At 38.1% G+C, this 19,593-nt stretch overlaps 1 protein-coding gene across 1 annotated transcript in view; it reads right to left on the bottom strand.

Annotated features, from left to right (window-relative positions):
• Positions 1-2,809: 2,809 nt before the first annotated feature.
• Positions 2,810-19,593, bottom strand: part of EIF2AK2 (eukaryotic translation initiation factor 2 alpha kinase 2) — a 35,267-nt gene continuing 18,483 nt past the window's right edge. The window contains exons 11-16 of the mRNA XM_007167156.3: positions 16,893-17,009; positions 15,248-15,428; positions 11,639-11,767; positions 6,727-6,831; positions 5,611-5,664; positions 2,810-5,532 (exon numbers count right to left, since the gene is read on the bottom strand). Coding sequence (XP_007167218.1) covers positions 5,410-5,532; positions 5,611-5,664; positions 6,727-6,831; positions 11,639-11,767; positions 15,248-15,428; positions 16,893-17,009 — 709 coding nt within the window. The 3' untranslated portion in view covers positions 2,810-5,409. The remainder of the gene's footprint in view (positions 5,533-5,610; positions 5,665-6,726; positions 6,832-11,638; positions 11,768-15,247; positions 15,429-16,892; positions 17,010-19,593) is intronic.

Below are 19,593 nucleotides of genomic sequence, written 5' to 3'. Positions count from 1 at the left end.
TTAGCCAGAGTGTAAGCCAATAGGGGGGCCTCTACATCTATCAACTGTAGTCCCTGCATCTGTGACCATCCTGAAGACATGTCGTGACTGGGATAGCTCACGGTCACAGACGTAGAATCACAGACATTAGGGAGTGGATTGACATTTAGATATAAAGAGTAAATATCTAAATGGAGGGGTCTGCTGTGCTTTTGTTTCTGAGCCCTCTCCTCTATGTAATCTCTCCCTGGGCAATCCCTTGGATTCAAAGTTAAGCATCAGCGCTTACTTCCAGATAACATACACGTCTCTTCTGTGTATGATTCCAGTTCATCCTTTCTCTCAGGTTCCTCTCCTGCATTTCCTACAGTCTGCTCTACACCCTCCCCTGCGTATGGCAGTACCTCAAACTTGGCATCTCCAAATGAGATCTAGTGTTTTACCTCCCAAATGTGCTCCCCCTCACCATGGTGACACGTGAAAAGCGGCCCCACTATTGGCTTAAATTCTAACTAAAAACTGTGTGGTAGATAACAGTGTGAGACAAAATATCTCTGAAACATGCATGGCTCTTTGACGGGGTTAATTTGATTGAGATTTGTACCTTCTTTAATGGCATCATACTCCTGGCACTCACCATCCAACCAAGCTAGAGGTAATCTCTGATGCTTACGTTTCCCTAAATCCTCACATCCAATTAGTTGCCAGCTCCTCTTGGTTCTGTCCCCTCCCATTGTTCAGGCCCTCTTAGCCTCTCGGACTTCTGACCTTTCAAATATAGTCTTTTCCTGCTCCAACCCAGTCTAAACACTTTCAAAGTATAGGTTGGATCACACTCCTGCCTAAAAAAAAAAACTTCTTTGTCACCTTTGGAGGTTGCTGGGATGCCACTTCATTCTAAAAATTAATAAATATTTATCCCATCTGTCCCATTCAACTTTAGGGAAAGTTCTTCATAGAAGAATCACAGATGATAAATGCGAGAGGTTTGATAGAATCCAAAAATCACATTTTGCAACCCCTAATGAAATAATGGATCCAGGCAATAATCATCAATGGCTGCTAACACCATTAGGTGAAAGACTGACAAGGAAGATTGATAGTAGTAGATGACACCACCACAAACCACTGACCAAACTTAAAATCACCGAAAGCAGAACAACCAGACATGCTCCTCCTGGAGTGAAGCAAAAGAAGGTATATAGTATCACCTAGGGAGTATTCTCAGAAAAAAATTTCAGAACAGAATCAAATCAAGTTTCTAGATCTAACTAGACACCATGGGGATACCATCAGCCAAATCCTAAGTGAAGGAAATTCTGTAGGATATATGACCTATTCCTTCCTCAAATAAATGGCAAGAGGAAAGAAATTAAAAACGAGGTGAAAGTTATAGAGTAAAAGAGACATACCAACTAAATGAAATGTTGGATCCTGATTTAAACAATCTATAGAAAGACATTTTTGAGATAGGAAAACTCAATACAGGCTGATTATTACATGATAGTTAAGAAAACCTTATTAATTTTGTTGAGTGACAATGATATCGTGGTTTGGTTAAAATTTAAAAGATCTAATCTGTTAGAAATACATCTTTAAGTATTTACAAGTGAAATGATACAATGCCTGACATTTAAAATCCTCCAGCAAAAGACATTTTTTAAAAGGAAGGGGTAAATGAAACAGGTAAGACAGAATATTGATAGCTGTTGAAGCTGGGTAATGAGTACATAGAGTTTCATTATTCTAGTCTCTGCTTTTGTGTATGTTTTAACATAAAAACATTAAAAATATGAATAATATTGAAATTATTCCATATTCATAATGAAAAAGTTAGCATGCCAAGAACCTCAAGTTATGCTGAACTTGAAGTGGGAAATAGATGCTATGAGTTTCTCTCTCAGGTAGGTACACTGGATGATGGAATCTGGGAAAAGCTTGCTTTTAGACTCCTAAACATTTCATACATACGTGTGCATGTACGTATATATGTGTGTATACACATGTGTATGTACACGCAAGTCTGACTTCATAGACACGCAACCTGTGTGGCTGCGTAAGGCCCCATGTTAATTTTTGAACAAAGGGCCTCACATTTTCATTTTGCAGTGGGTCCCACAAATTATATAGCTGTCCATACACACAAACACACACTTATATATGTATATGTGTATTTATACTAAATATACCTAACACAAATAACATACATGCTCTGAGTATGTTACATATATATGTACTTATGTTAAATATGTGCACATTTAATAAAAAATATATGTGTGGTTAGTAATAAAAATTTCCTAGAAGTTCTGTTTCTAGTGAAGCAGCTAGGTCACAATAGCTCTTCAAAATCTCTGCATGTATGTATGTTTTAATTACCAAATAAGGTCCCTGGCCTTTGCCCCTCTCCTCCTCTGGTAAGAGGGTACTTTTTTTAAAAAATTTATTTAATTTTGGCCGTGTTGGGTCTTTGTTGCTGTGTGCAGGCTTTTTCTAGTTGCAGCGAGGGGGGGCTACTCTTCATTGCGGTGCGTGGGCTTCTCATTGTGGTGGCTTCTCTTGTTGAGGAGCATGGGCTCTAGGTGCGTGGGCTTCAGTAGTTGTGGCACGTGGGCTCAGTAGTTGTGGCTCACAGGCTCTAGAGCACAGGCTCAGTAGTTGTGGTGCATGGGCTTACTTGCTCCACGGCATGTGGGATCTTCCCAGACCAGGGCTTGAACCCGTGTCCCCTGCATTGGCAGGTGGATTCTTAACCACTGCGCCACCAGGGAAGCCTGAGGATACTTTTTATTTACTATAGTTTTGAGGCTGAGAAAATATATACTCAAATAAATAAAAGTGTCAAGGGATGCTTTATTTACTTCATAGTAGTAGAAATATTAAAGTGAGAGAAGGATATAAAAAAGTATTCAATCACTATGTTGTACACTTGAAACTAATATAATATTGCAAATCAACTATACTTAAATTTAAAAAATGAAAGAAGGTAAAAATAAGGCCACATTCACACTAATTTGCCACATTCATTGGTTTTTCTTTTGAGTTTAGCCTTATTCATCAAATTCAGATATCAGTTTCTTAAAAAAGATCTCTCTCCACCCAGAAAAATTTCAAACCTACAGAAAATCTCCAAGAATAATACAAGAAACACTTCTATATTGTCCACCTAGATTTATCAATTTTTCAATTGTTAACATTTTGCCACATTTCCTCTCTCTCTCTCTTTCTATATATATATATGTACACATTGATTTTTGCTGAACATTTGGAAGTTGCATATGTCATGCCGCTTCACCCCTAAGTATTTCTGCATGCATTGCCTAGGAATAAGACATTTTCCGGCATGACCATAATATCATTATCACATCTAAGAAAATTATCAATTATTCTATAATGTCATTTAATATGCAGTTTATATTCAAATGTTCTCAACTACCTGAAAAATGTCTTTTATAGCTATTTTCTGGGTTTTTCTTTTTTTTTATATCAAGTATACAGTCAAGATTCAAGCATTGCATTTGGTCATTGCATTTGGTCATTATATGTCTCTAGTCTCTTTGTATTTAGAAGAATTCACCTACTTTTTTTTTTTTCATGATACTGACTTTTTGAGAAATCCAAGTTAATTACCTTATCGAATGACTTCTTTCAGGATTTGTCTAATCATTTCCTCATGATTAAATTCCAGTTAAACACTTTGGGCAAGAAAACTAAATAGGTGATAGTGTATAATTCTTACATCACATCAGGAGCGTCATGATATTAGGTTCTTCCACTTTCGGTGATGCTAAATTTAATTACTTTATTATTGTGGTGACAAGATCTTTCCATTTTAAAGATACATTTTCCCCTTTGTAATATCATCTGTGGGACTATATTTAAATCCTTTTGAGGCTCCTGTTTCCCAACGCCTTTTCAACCCAACCAATAAGTTTAGTATCCATTGATGAACCTTGCCTTAATCAAATACTGCATGGGAGTTGAAGACCATATTAAATGCTTTTTGTAACACTTTTTAGAAATTGCTATAAGCCTTCACAAAAGTATTATCTATTACTATGATTTTTCTGCTAAGCCTAAATTTGGCTCATTTTAAAAATTGTGAAATTATACGACAATTCTAGAATGGTAGCTGGATGCTATAAAGCTTAAAGTTACCCTCAGGTTCTTCCAAGATACAGCTCATATTATTTTCTGGCATTCCCTACAGCAATTCAGGGAAACAAACTAGTATACCCAATGTTCCTCAAATCTATCTTCTCCAGAACGCATGCCATGCCCCTTGCCCATACTGCCCAAATGTTCTCCTCTCTATTCATCTAAATCCTTCACATACTTGGAAGTCTCACTGGAGTGTCACTTCTAAGCCCTGTGCCATGGTTCCTCAGCATACAGTGATCTCACCCCTCCAGACTGATTGTTTTCTATGCTCAGCTACTGTCTTACAGCATAGTTATCATCTCTTTAAAGTGTCTGTTATAATAGGTACAAAATGTATTTAAGAGAAATAGAATAATTATGCAGTAAACACTAGTGGACTCAACAGCCAGTGTAAGAAAAGAAAGTTAACTGTTACCTCGGAAGTCCGTTTCTCCAATCACATCACTTCCATCCCTCCTCAGAGACAATCACTATCAGAATCTAATAATAGTTCTCAATCCTTTTCTCCCCTTTATTGTTTTACCACATTTGTTTGAATACCTAAGCACACATTTCACTTAGCATGTTCTTGAACTTTATACAGTGTTTTCTGCAATCTGCTTTGTTTGCTTAATATTATGTTCCTGAGAGATGTGGCATGTTAGTGCATTTAGCTGTAATTCCTTCATTTTCACTATAGAACACTATATAGTATTCCAGTGTGTGAATATAATTTATGTATCCATTCTTCTTCTGGTGCACATTAGCGTTGTTTCCTGTTCCTTTGACTATAATAAATGGCATTTCTATGAACATTCCTGTGCACATGTATGTAGCAATGGAATTGATGGCTTTTCAGGAATGGCAATATACATTTAACTTTGCTAGATGATACCAAATTGCTTTCCAAAGTGATTATACTTATCTTTTCATGGTTACCGTATTTCTCCAGCTGGATTGTTAGCTATTTTGGACAGAGATAGATCTTATATCTTTTTGGCCTAGAAACAGTAGGCATTTAATAAATAGTCATTCATTAATTGATTCACTAATTGGTATTAAAAAGAAAATTTGAGGGATTTTTTTCCCCCACCTTCATAATAAGGAGATGAGCGAGGGGAAGGCAAATGTAAGAATGTTTTTGAAGTAAGAAAAAATGCAAACCTTTTTGCAAATGTGGCAAAAAATTAAGAGAGAAAGGAAAATAGAAGATAAATACCGTTAATATTCCCAAGCAGACTTTAGACAGTTATAGGAAAATGGAGTATCAGAAGAAGGATACTTTTTAATTATCTAACATGTATTTCGTTTCTTTTTCTCTGTAATATTATTCCATTCCTTCAAAGTCTTCAGTATTTCCAATGCGTTAGGTCGTTTCTTGGGATCATTTGAGAGTAATTTCTGTAGAAGATTTTTCTGTAATGATAGTAAGAGTCAATACTAGGAAATAAAACATTGCAATAAATAAAATTCCGATTATTTGTAAGTGCTTACTTCTTTGTTGTCAAATACATCTGAGAAGATGCCATCCCTTAGATCTTTAAAAAGCTAAAAATTAAACATATATATTCATTAGGAAATTATTCACTTTGGAGAAAAAAACAAACTTAGGAAGCACTAAAGCTGGGGATACCCTAAATCTGGGATATTTCTAGATCTTTGGAAAATCTCTTTAGCCAAGAAGCAAGCAGGAATCCTCTCCTCCACCCACCCCATGTTATAACCATCCTGAACATTACAGCATGCTGAAGTGTTAAGAGCACCATATGAATTATCTCCCTTCATCCTTTTTGGAACCCCATGCAATAGGTATTTTCATTATCCCTGTTTTACAGAGAAGGCTGTCGAATCCAGGTGAGTCCCTTTTACTGAGCTTCAGACTAGGATATCCAGTTGCCTGCAGGCTTCAGTGGCTCCCTGCTGCCTCCATAAGAAAGTCCATATTCTTGCCTTAATTTAGCCCCAATATATCTTTCCAGTACCATCAACCATTACTTCCTTGACTTATATACTCCAATAAAAATGACACCGGCCAGCTATTCCCAAACACACTTTTCACATTCCTGTCTCCACATGGCCTTCTTTCCAATTTGGACTATTAGAAGTCAACCAGTCCCTCAGAGCTCAATTTAAATGTCTCCATGAAACCTAAATCCCTACAGCTGGCAAGAACTCCCTCCTAGCTGTTTCCATTAGACTTCATGCCTTCTCCTAAAACATTTACAGCATTGTCTTATGTTACCTTTCCTCCTAGAATATAAGCTCCTTGAGGACAAAGCTTATTTATTTTCATAACCCTTGGAGCACGTAGCACAGGGTCTTATGCAAAGCAGGCAATCAAAACAATTTTACAGAGTGACTCAATTAGGAAGAAACAGCTACAGTTTTATGAGATGTACACACCTTCCAAAGAAGACCAAAGTTTTTGGTCTTTAACAAAAAGTATTGGTTGCCCAAACATGAAAGGGATAAAAATTCATATTTCATTTGCAGTCAGCACTAATATGCTCCAGCCCATCCTCACGTGAAGGCAATAACTGTCTGCAGCAGCACTTTGGACATGACGGCCAATAATATTTGTTGCTTAATTCTTTCTGTGAGATTATTTACCTTCACTGTTTCTGACAAAGTGGAACATATGTGAAGAAGTTCTGCAAGAATTAGCCCCAAAGCAAAGATGTCCACTTCATTTCCATAGTCTTTCACAGAAGAAATCTGAAGAAACCAAAGTATATTTACATTTGTGACTCATCTGATATAAACATCCATGCCTTCTAAAGCCAAAAAAGTTACCTGACCAAAATGTATCACACAACAATGTATGTTTATTAGCAAGATGTGTGGAGTCTGACTGCCCAGGTTCAAATCTCTGTCACTAAATAGTTGAATCACCATCAATGTGGGAATAATCTCAACCATAAAATGGAGATAACAGTAGTTTTAACCTCATAGTTTAACTGCGGGGTTAGATGAGACGAGCAGGTGAAGCAGTTAAAACTGTGCCCAGTAAATCAGCTGTATGCAAATGTTCATAGCAGATTTATTCATAATAGTCCACAACTGGAAGCAATCCAAATGTCCATCAACAGAAGAATGGATGAACAAATTGCGGTATATTCATACAACAGAATAATATTCAGGGCTTCCCTGGTGGTGCAGTGGTTGAGAGTCTGCCTGCCAATGCAGGGGACACGGGTTCGAGCCCTGGTATGGGAGGATCCCACATGCCGCGGAGCAACTGGGCCCGTGAGCCACAATTACTGAGCCTGCGCATCTGGAGGCTGTGCTCCGCAACAAGAGAGGCCGCGATGGTGAGAGGCCCGCGCACCGCGATGAAGAGTGGCCCCCGCTTGCCGCAACTAGAGAAAGCCCTCGCACAGAAACGAAGACCCAACACAGCCATAAATAAATAGATAAATAAATAAATAAACCCAAAACTTAAAAAAAAAAAGAAGAGTATTCAGCCACAAAAAAGAATAATCTGCTGATATGAGCAACAACTAGAGGTTCTCCAACAGACGTTACTTTGAGTGAAATAATCAAATACAAAAGAGAACATACTATATGATTCCATTCTTATGAAGCTCCAGAACAGGGAAAACTAATCTATGGTGATAGAAATCAGAGCATTGGTTGCCTCTGGGCAGTGGAGAGGAGTGACTGACTGGAAAGGGGTCTAAGGGAATACTCTAGGGTGAGGAAAATGTTCTACATTTTCATAGGCTTGTAGGTTTCACAGGTCTATGCCTTTGTCAAAACTAAAAAAAAATGTGCATTTAAGATCTGTGCATTTTATGGTGTATAAATTATTCCTCAATAAAATGTGACAATATAGGATGCAGGAGATATTTAAGAGAGTGGGAGTTAAAAGGGAGCTGTTAGTCCCCTACTGTCTTCTACCTTCACACTTTGCAAAAAACTTGCTATGTTTTTATGCTGAATGGTCCCCAAAGGAAGAGGTGTGTTCCTTCTTCATTCTAGACTCCCAAACCATCAGGTGGCTCAGTGTGTTTTTTCTTAGATGACAAAATAGTAGGGGTATTTTGAAAGATATATTACCTTTCAGTAAAAAATCATCTTTAAAGGGCATTTATAAAAAAAAAAAAAAAGATAGGACAAACAACCCCAAAAGATGAAAATAGACAGTAAGCAATCAACCAAAAAAACAAACAAAACAAAACAAAAAAAACTCACCTACTAGAGTAATGAGTCTATATATAAGCCAAACATTCATGAATTGATAGCTGTACAACCATATTCATAGCAGCAATACAGCGATACTCAAAGTAGCTAAAAGGTAGAAGCAACCCTAATATCCATCGATGCGACAGATTAACATAATGTGATATATCCATACAATGGAATATTATGCAGCCTTAAAAAGGAAGGAAATTCTGACATACGCTACAACATAGATGAATCCTGAGGATATTATGCCGAGTGAAATAAGTTAGTCACAAAAGGACCAACACTGTGCGATTCCACTTATAAGAGGTCCTTAGAGTAGCCAAATTCATAGAGAAAGTAGAATGGTGGTTGCCAGGGGCTGGGGGAAGAGGGGAATGGAGAGCTATTCAATGGGTCCAGAGTTTCAGTTTGGCAAGATGAAAAGTTGTGGATGGATGGTGGTAATGGTAGCACAACAGTGTGAATGTACTTAATGCCACTGAACTGTACACTTAAAACTGGTACAGTAAATTTTATGTTATGTGTATTTTACCACAATTAAAAATAAATATATTTTAAAAATCAACAGCCTCACTAATAACCAATAAGATATAAGGAGTCCCATTTTAATAGCAGAACACGATACATATCCAGGGAAAAGCTTTAAAAATATGAGCAATCTTCATAAAGAAAAGACAAATTTTCATTGAATATTTTCATTGAAGAATATAAAAGTGGCCTTGAGGTAGAATATATTATTGCTCCCAATTGTGCACTGGCCTCCCAGAAACAGCATGACACTTCCCCACCATGTGTTTGTCTTGAGCTGGCCAATTTGCTCTGGGCAATGACTTTTAGTGATGTATGCCACTGAGGAGCAGAATCTTAAAAGCTATCAAAAGGTTCTGACGCTGCTTTCTGCAGTGAGGACAGCAATACCCAGATAGGGTTCTTCCTTCAGCCTGGGTTCTAGAATGAAGGAGACACGTGGGGCAAAACTGGGCCAAGACTGCAGCCATCACACCACGTGAGCAAGAAATAAACCTTTGGTGTTGTGTATGCCACTAGGAAATCAGTGTCATTTGTTACCATAGCATAGCCTGGCAAAAGCTGACTGAAGAGGATTTGAATAATTGGGAGAAATATACCAATTTCTTGGAGACTTCTTGGAGAAGAAGTCTCACATATATAAAGATGTCAATTCCCCTCAATTGAATCCTTAAATATAATGCAATTGCTATCAAAACATCAACACCAGTTGTGGAACATGACAAACTGATTCTGCAGTTTATTTGGAATAGTAAATGTGAACACGAAGAACATTTTTTTCTTCCAGTTTCACTGAGATATAATTGACCTACAGTACTGTATAAGCTTAAGGTAGAACATTTTTTAATTGAAGAATAATGTCCTGATATCTATCAGGACATCATATAATGCTATAATAATTTTATAATGCTAAAATATAAAACATTTTATAATGCTATAATAATTAAACAGGATGATATTAAAGAGGAAAAACATTAAATAAATCAACTGGACAGAATAGGGTCCAGAAGCAGATCCATAAGTGTGTGGGAATTTCATATATGATAAAATAGCATATTTATATTGTGTTAAATATATATATAAAATTTACCGTTTTAACCATTTCCATTTGTACAATTTAGTGGCATTAAGTGCCTTCACAATGTTGCATAATCTTCACCACTATCTATCTCCAGAAATTTTTTCATCATCCCAAACAGAAAATGTACCCATTAAACAACAACTTCCCATTCCTCTCTCCCCTCAACCCCTGGTAACCTCTGTTCTACTTTTTGTCTCTACAAATTTTCCTTAAAAGAATATTTTAGATCATTAACTATTTGATACATGGTGATGGGGCAGTTTCATATCCACATGGGGAAAATCAAGTTATACTCCTTCATATATATACAAAAATTAATTCAACTAAAGTATCAATAAAAACACGAAATATTTTTATAATCTAGTGGTAGGAAGGACCTCCAAAATAAAAATGATTAACCCAGAAACCATAAAGAAAGTATTGAGGGACTTCCTTGGTGGCACAGTGGTTAAGAATCCGCCTGCCAATGCAGGGGACACAGGTTTGATCCCTGGTCCAGGAAGATCCCACATGCCGCGGAGCAACTAAGCCCGTGCGCCACAACTACTGAGCCCGTGTGTCACAACTACTGAATCCCGCGCGCCTAGAGCCCATGCTCCGCAACGAGAAGCCACCGCAATGAGAAGCCCGTGCACCGCAACGAAGAGTAGCCCCCGTTCACCGCAACTAGAGAAAGCCCGCGCGCAGCAACGAAGACCCAACGCAGCCAAAAAAAAAAAAAAAAAAAGATCAAGCTACCCCTCATTCATCTCAGTGACCAAAACTGCAGTCTGATAATTCCATAGTCTGACTGAGAGTGTGAGGGAGGAGGCAGCATTCTCGTACACATTAGTAGAACATACTAGAGTCACTTTTTTTGAATGACAATTTCACAGCATGTATCAACTTTTTTCTTTGAATTTTTGTATTTTATCTATTTTTTATACAACAGGTTCTTATTAGTTATCTATTTTATACATATTAGTGCATACACGTCAATCCCAATCTCCCAATTCATCCCACCCACTGCCACTTTCCCCCCTTGGTGTCCATACGTTTGTTCTCTACATCGGTGTCTCTATTTCTGCCCTGCAAACCAGTTCATCTGTACCATTTTTCCAGGTTCCACATATATGCGTTAATAGTATGTATCAACTTTGAACTGCACCTGTCATTCTAGTCAACAATTTCACTTCAAAGAATCTATCATTGATTATCATCGAAATATTTGTTTTTAGACTCAAAGATGAGGAGGAAGACACATAACATGTCTATAAATGTAAAAAGTTGGAAACAACCTAAATAAATGCCCATCAATAAGGCAATAATTAAATGAGTTACAGTATATCTATACTTTGGCATACAATACACTTGTTAAAAATAATGTGTCAAATCTATTTGTACAGCTATGGAAAGATTATGATACACTGTTGAGTAAAAAAAAATTAAGTCACAAAACAACATTATAGTATCTTGTAAAATGTATTTATGTATGTTTTTATGTAAAAAGTCTCTGTAAATATATATTTGTATCTGTATATTTTTTATAACTCAAAGAAAATGATCTAAAAGGATAAACCACAAACTCTAGTGAGAAGAGTAGAAAGGAAGGGTAAGGAGAGTTTTCCATTTTTATTCTATTTACTTCTGTACTGTTTTAATTTTATGAGAGGTGCCTATTACTTTTATAGTTAAAAAAATGGAAGAGATAAAAATATATACCAACAGAAAGGAAGGGGACCTCACCTGTTCTGGGCTCATGTATCGCCTAGTTCCATGTTTACTTGTCCGTGCTTCATCATTTTTCAGGTATGTTACAAGTCCAAAGTCTCCAATCTTTATTTGGTTCATATCTACTAAAAATATATTACTTGGCTACAGAAAAAAAATTTCAACTTATAAGTACCAATTTGACAGACTTTTATCACACATCCAAATCATATTTAGTAACAGCTATTTTTACATTTACTTATAAGGCATTTACTCTAACATAGGTAAGCCCCAAACAGGAAATTTATTATTATCAGTCTTTAAAATGCTAGCTGAGGAAGTAAGGACTTCTTGGCTGAGAGCAGAGAAGGCTTGGGGCATAGCTGCCTTCAAATATCTGAAGATAAGTGGAAGGTGGATTCACTCTGCCTGGTCCCAGGGGACGGATCTAGAACTAGAGGATGAAAACAACCACAAGATTTGCCTTAATATATCCTGATATACTAATCGTGTGGTCCAAAGAATGGGAGTTAGAGAGTTCCCCATCCAACGAGGTACTCAAGACAGGGCTGGACGCCCACTTGGTGGAAACGTTGCAAATATGAGTCCAGGATTTGATGGGGATTGAAGTAGACACCCTTAAGATCCTTTCTAATTTTGAGATTCTCAGAATGAGTCCATTCCCAATAATGCTGCAGAATATCATATGCAGAATTTTCCCTGGGGGCTTCCTTTACGTCTATTTCTCCAGGCCTCTGACAACTTCTTCACAAACATAGCCCATCTTTTTTTTTTTTTTTGTAATATCTTTGAATTGATACAGCCACTATGGAGAACAGTATGCAGGTTCCCCCTCTATCTTTGAATTGATACAGCCACTATGGAGAACAGTATATGCAGGTTCCCCCTCTATCGTTGAAGGCATATCAAGTTAACTGGAAGCTGATGACTAGCACTGACATATTTTTTTTCCACATAATTCTTTAGGCAGATTGAAAAAAAAAAAGGAATGGAAGAACCGAATGACAATTCCACAATTTTGTAGAAGGTATCGACCAATATTCTAAAGACCATGAAAACATGAAGGTTGTTGATGAGGAAATTAATATTTTGCCATTCTTGAGAAAGCTACTTTCAGTGCAGTGTTGGGCTATCTACACACACACACAGACTCAAGGAGACAACACTTAGGAGAGGGCCTAGTAAAGAAACTGAAAGAGAAGAGACCGTAAGCCCAAGCAGGTTGAAAGAGCAGCTTCCAAGAACCAGCCTGAAAAGGCCCATGCAGAAATCAGCAGTTAGATTAGAACAATTAATGGTTAGATTGGAACCTACCGCCAGTAACATGGACGGAAAGCTGTAGACATGCGGGGATGTAGAGAGAAAATGTGCCTCTGCTGTATTCAAGTTACAGTGTAGGAAGATGTTGGGTTTCCAAGTACAGCTGCTGGTCCCACACGAGGCTACAGCCTGGCTCTGAGAAATAGGAGGTTGCATTTACGAAACTGTCTAAATATATAAGCTGGATGGGACTGTCTAGTAAAAATATTAGATTGCTTGTTTATAGTTCATTAAAAAGAATAAAAACCATGATGCCACATTTTGTCTAATCAGTTATGGTATGACTAGGCAAAATGTTGGATGGTAGAAAATAAAAAAGGGTGTGAAAAAAAAAAAAGAGTGCCAACTGGGAATTCCCTGGTGGTTTACTGGTTAGGACTCTGAGCTTCCACTGCAGGGGGCCCAGTTTAGATCCCTCGTCGGGGAACTAAGATCCCACAAGCCGCAAGGTGCAGCTAAAAAAAAAGGAGCAAACTTTATCCAGGAGGTACAGGAATAAGGGCTGAGGCTGACCGAGGGGCCTGGGCCGACTGGGGGACTGAACCTCCTCAGGCCATAAGCCCTCACTCCAGAAACCTCTGTGCCCATCACCAGTATTTTTGGTCTGGTTCTTAAGGTAAATGCTGGTCGACTTTACAGAATAGGGGCTTGCTTTATTGGGTAAAGACCGTTCTCTGGCAAAGCCACCAGTAGCAGGTATTTTGCAAAGCATCACAAAATAAGGTGCACGCCTTTGTTCATATCTTCTCTCAGATAGGAGAAAACAGTAACTGTGGCAGTGAAGCTAGGAAGTTGAAGAAGATGAAAGAAGGCTCAGTAGTATTAAAGTTTGACCTTTGAGCACCTGCCGACATAGAGCAAACATTCTCTGCAGACACAAGAAAAGATCACTCCCCGACACAGAGCACAAGCAGTGCGGGATACAGGAGGGAACTGGCAGACCAGGTGGTGGGAGAAGGGAGCACCGATCAGAATTTCACTAACTCATCCTGACAAGGGTCTGGGAGGTAACACCCAAACTGCTGAGTACAGGAAATGACTGTGTAAGTAGATAATTTATTTGCAAATGATTGTATAAATAGATAATTGTGCTTAATTTCTTATTTAACTCTATGATTTATTTCGAAGTGGAGGAATAGCCATTCTAAATGTATCCTTTTGAACAGAGTCATTATATCATTCCAACTTCAAAGAACACCATCAGATACTGTTAAAAAAAGATACTGGAACCAGGTAGACTCCTACATGAAGGCATCAGACATCCAGCCCCTGGGCAGACCAAGGATGCAATACCTCTTAAAGGCCATCTTTTTCTACCTACGCCAAACAAACAACTATGTACATGGTTGCTTATTTTTCTCAAGGAACTTTTTGCTTTGTTTCTCATTCCTGGCTGTTTTAGACAGGTGGGGTAAGCAGAGAGCCAAGGTCCACATAGACAAGGTGCTTCTGTCTGATCCAGAGTGACTGGGAAAGGCTCATAAAGGAATTGGGACCAAAGGGGACAGGCAGAGAGTGTCCAATGCAAGAACATGAGCAAAGGTTCGGTGACAGGATTCAGCATGGCCAGTTTGTGATAAGTGTAGGCAAATCACAGGGAGTAGAGTATGGAGGAGAGACTGAAAGCTCTTCTGACTCTCTTCTTTCATTTTTGAGGAGGAAACGGGAAAACTGCTCAACTAGACCATAAAAGAAGCTAGGAAGCCAGAAGAAAATGAAAATACAAAGATATGCTACATGTTCCAAGGTCTGGATTACTGCAATTTTCCAATCGTGGGGCAGAGATGTCTAACCAAATGCCAAGAAAATTCTAGACTCTGGACCTAGTGGCTGTGACTGCCCTCAAGAGTAATGACTGAAAGGTTAAGAGAACCATGTTCCCAAAGCCAGTTACCAGAGTCCCTTCTGCCTCTCAGACAAGCCTGAGAAGCAGTAGAGGCAGGGACAGAGCAGCCGGCTGGCTATGCCAGTCACGATAATTATTTGCACAGAAATGTTCAGTATACTAAAGCTCTTAGTGTTTACAACTGGGGTGTGGCTATCAGCCAGGATGACAAATAGAACCAGAAGTGAATGAGCTTCTTCCTGTGGAGCTCAGTGTCTCCATAAGTTTACAGCCCTGGAGACCTTCTGAGTGGTTCTATAGGTTGGTATTTGGGGCAAGTGCTAGATCCATTCTAACTTTAGAGGATCAGAGATGTTATTTCCTCATGACTGTCAATCGATTCTAAAACTAAAGAAGATAGACTTTTAAATTAATAAATTATGTTTATCATTTCCTAACAAAGTACTTTTTCCACTTACCTTAAGGTCTCTATGAATTAACTGTTTTGAATGTATGTAATGCACTCCTTCTGTTATTTGTTCAAAGAATACCAAAGCCAAACATTTGTCTTGTTCCTTGCCTCTTCTACTGTCAATCCATTGCTCCAATGTCCCTTTATCACAGTATTCCATTTGGATGAAAAGGCACCTAGTCTTTGATCTGGGTATAAAATTCACAGTATGTTAGAAGCAGCAATAAAAATAAAATTATAAAAAAATACACTTAAAATTCCATTAAAAAAATTGCACCTTCTTAAAAATGCCAAAGTATGTCTCAAAACAGAAACCTAAATATAGCAAATTTGAATCAAAACATAATAACCCAGTCTTTATTTAAATCATAAATTCCCAGGTATCCAAAGCTTTGTTTAGCTAAGTTATAAAGTAGCAGCCTGCCCATTCTTTGATGCTGAAGGTCCTTGATTATCTTCGCTAATAGATAGGAATAGAAGCATAAATACAATGGAATTGCAGAAACCCAAATTTCATTAACATATACAGTAATTTGAAACATTTTAATTCACCATTGCTCTACTGAGCATCTATTTTGTGAAAGGCACAGAACAGGCATCTAAAGATAAGAAAGTGAGTTAGACACTATCCTTGCTGTCATGAGGATTATAGCTTAATAGGACAGAGATAAAGGAAAAACAAACCTAAAACAATAGTACATGGATAGGAACTCTAAGAAAAGTGCCAACAAATTGCTATGAGGTATAGCAGGGAGGACTGATTTTGCTAACCATGGTTTTTTGTTTTGTTTTGTTTTTTGTTTTTTTTTCTGAACTAAGTTGGCCTCAATACTAATTTAAATTCTTTGAGCATATGTTGGCTAGAAAATAGAAAAAGGTAGCCAGGAATTTGCTGAAAGCTGAAGAAGTCTGTATGCTGATGGTACTTCTGAAACCGATGATAAAGTCCTCAATTACATGGTGTGGAGACGATGAATGAACAGGCCCACAGTGGCCTCAGGATTGTACTGAAAGGACTGTCTCCAAGAAACACTCGGTAACTTTCCAAGGGGAGTGCCAGCTCTTTAAAACCCTTCAGTCCCTTTGCAGTGGCTTATCTGAGACAAAACATGAGTAATGCAAGGTTTGCGGGGAGGGTGCACCCACCACAGCTCAGGGTCTTGGAATTATTTTCACTGCCCACCACCTGACCATAAGTGGTATAACGGCATTCAAAAGAGGCCCCTTGACTGCACCCTGCCAACCAGGTGAGAGGGACAGAAGAGGGTTCGCAGTGGAGGAGGGAGGGGAGCCTCCAAATGCAGCATCTACAGCAAGTTCAAACCTTCTTCACAAGACTGCGTTTATGGCCTGGACTGAAGTCAGGGCACGTGAGCAAGCCTGTACCTTAAACAACAGAGTCAGGAAAGCTAAACCTGAGATTTCAAAAACCATGGAGGACAATTAAAAAAAGGTTTTTTTAAAGCAAGTTTGGAGCAAGAAAAAGACTATTCATTGTCTCCTTACTTGTAGAATGGAGGCATAACAGTGTCTCAGTGTTTCTGGCTGTGATTATTAAATGTAATAATTAATGGCCTTACCCAGTGGCCCACACATAGTAAATGACTGTTTCCTCTATCCCATTATGACTATGGGAATTTCTTTTTAGTTACCTTGAAGAATTTATGCTTTGCTCAGGATTGTAGTCAAGCCCATCCCAACAACTGTGGTAGTGAACAATATTTGCATGATCAAGCACTGCCAAAGCTTTCACTTCACGCTCTACCTTCCTAGTTAAAAGAAACAGGGAACATAAAAGCGTCAGTATCCATCCTCGATAACAACAACAAAACACCTCGAGCAACAGGAGACAACTACCTATATTCCCTTATTAAACAGTCGCCATGGTTCCCACACTGAGTTCTAGAATGGAAGCCAGCAGTGCTCAAAAGGAAAGAGTGAACACACAGAAAAAACACAGCTGTTCTCACTCTCAACATAAGAGAAAAAACAGTAACTTAATTATTCCAAACATCACAGTTTAAAAGTCATACGTAGTAGTCTGTGAACTGCCAGTGATGGAATTTTTTTTTCTGGGGGGGAGCTAAAAAAAATCATCCACTATGTTTTATTTAGACTTGTGTTAAAATCACTTTGGATTTCATAAGCAAACCCCATTTGGGCAGCAGTGGTAGGTAACACAAGCAGCATGAAGAACCTAATTCAGAATTTTCAGTGTGTGGCAAAAGTACACAAAGGGGGTGATCTATGCAGAGAGACTGAAATTTCATTGCACAATGTGGAAGCTTTACAGGGATGTGTAGTCAAGAGCTATGACAATTCTATGCCAAATGGAATAAATAAATTTGAGATTTCAAGGATGAGAAAATAAGCAAACATTTTATAATCTTTTTTTAATTTGAAAAGTTCTATATGATGTAAAATTTATAAAAATAAAGAAAAAAATTACTCATATGTCAACACAATCCTAACATAATCATTTATTATTTTAGATTATTTCTTATAGTCTTTCTTCATATACATGTTTACATATTTGTAATTATAGGGTATATTTTTATCCCATTTTTTTCCATATAATGTATTAGCTTTAAAATTTTCCTGATTATTATACAATCTGTATAACCATCATGTATAAAGTTTTTAATGTAAGATTTCAAAAGTATAAAAAAGTAGAGCAAATAGTAGCATGACCCCCTACCTGGCCATCACTGTTTCATCAGATAAAACAGTTATTAACTCCTGGACAATCTTGTTTCATTTATACTCTTACCTACTTCCTCATCTTCCCCCTGGATTATTCTAAAGCAACTTCCAGCATCATACTATTTCATGTATAATATTTACAGTATATAACCCTCATTTTTAATGACTGCAAAATAGCCATTGATCAGGGGAGAGAACAAAACATACTTAATCATTTCTTCATTGTTGAACATTTTGTTTGCTCTAATTTCTCACTGCTATAAATGACATTGTGATTGTGATTTTTATCTTCTTGAATAGCTTTTCCCATAATCTGGGTAATATCCTTGGAATAGGTTCCCAGATAGGAAATCCATGGGTCAAAGCATATAAACATTTTTATGGCTCTAGATTAATATCTCCAAGTGTATTTTTCACTGTGTTTTACCAATTTATGAAGCCACTAGAAATGTCCAAGATACTGCACCCTTATCATAATTAAGTATTACCATTAAAAAAGATGTTAGGGGAGAGAAGGAGCAACCGTATTTCATTCCTGTTAAGCAAAACGATGAAGAAGGAAAAAGCCTTGCTTTGATGCCGAGTAGGTATGAAGGTATTTCAACTGCAAGGCATTGTCCACGGGACAGAAAGTAGGTTGGTTTAACTGGATGAAGAGCAACTGGGACAACATGCCTGCTTCTCCTTTGCTCATGTCATTTTCCTTCACCCATATCCCTTTTGCATCTCCTTCTCTAGTCCTTGAGGGATCAGTCGGGCCAAGTTACAAATAGTAACAACTGCCAGAAAACAACAAGCAAGACTGGTGAACATGTGATTTAAGACCTGCTTCCTCTGTGTTTTCCTTCCTGAAGGAGTTCTGCTACCCAGTAATTGCAGTGGGGTGGGGCTTGGGAAGGGCACAGATAATACATAAGACAAACATGGGAAGCACTGGTATATAGTGGGAACACAGCAGATTGGTATTCCAGAGGATGACCTCTAAATCTCCACCTTGTTACCACAGTAGATAGTGTCCAATATGGTCATCATGAATTCCTTCTCTCCGCATACTTGCATCCACTCCTCAGATTAAGAGGTAGTCTATTTGCCCTCCCCTCGAGCTGCTCTTAGTGACTTTGTTTAACCAATATAATGTGGAACTTCCAAGACTGCTCCCTCCTGGGATGAGTTGCTCTGGGACAGTCCTTCTTAGAACCCAACAACTAAGTTGTGAAAAGCCAAGACCACATAAAGGGGCCATGTGGAGGCGCTCCGGTTAACAAGTGCCAGCGGAACTTGTAGCCACAGCCAGCATCACTGCTAGCCACGTGAGAGAGCCATCTCCGATGTCCAGCCTTGTCGAGCTTTCAGATGACTCCTGACCGCAAATGTATGAAGAATGGCCCACATGAGCACAATCAACTCATAGGACCACTAGAGATAGTAATAACTAGGTGTTTTTAAGCCACTACATTTTGGAGTGGTGGATTATGCAATAATAGACAATGAGCACCCACTAGCTTTTACCTTTGTCAAATCAGTTCATATCTTTGGATCTCAATCCCTTCATCTGTAAGATAAGGAGATGAAACTAGAAAATATCGAAGGTCGTCTTAAGCTAAATGATTTTATAACTTTAGTTTTCATCAAGACAGCCTCAAAAGGATG

This window comes from Balaenoptera acutorostrata, chromosome 12 (genome assembly GCF_949987535.1).
Source record: "Balaenoptera acutorostrata chromosome 12, mBalAcu1.1, whole genome shotgun sequence".
NCBI classification, from domain to species: domain Eukaryota; kingdom Metazoa; phylum Chordata; class Mammalia; order Artiodactyla; family Balaenopteridae; genus Balaenoptera; species Balaenoptera acutorostrata.
Note: the sequence above shows the minus strand (reverse complement) of the source record. Positions and strands in the feature narration are given on the sequence as shown.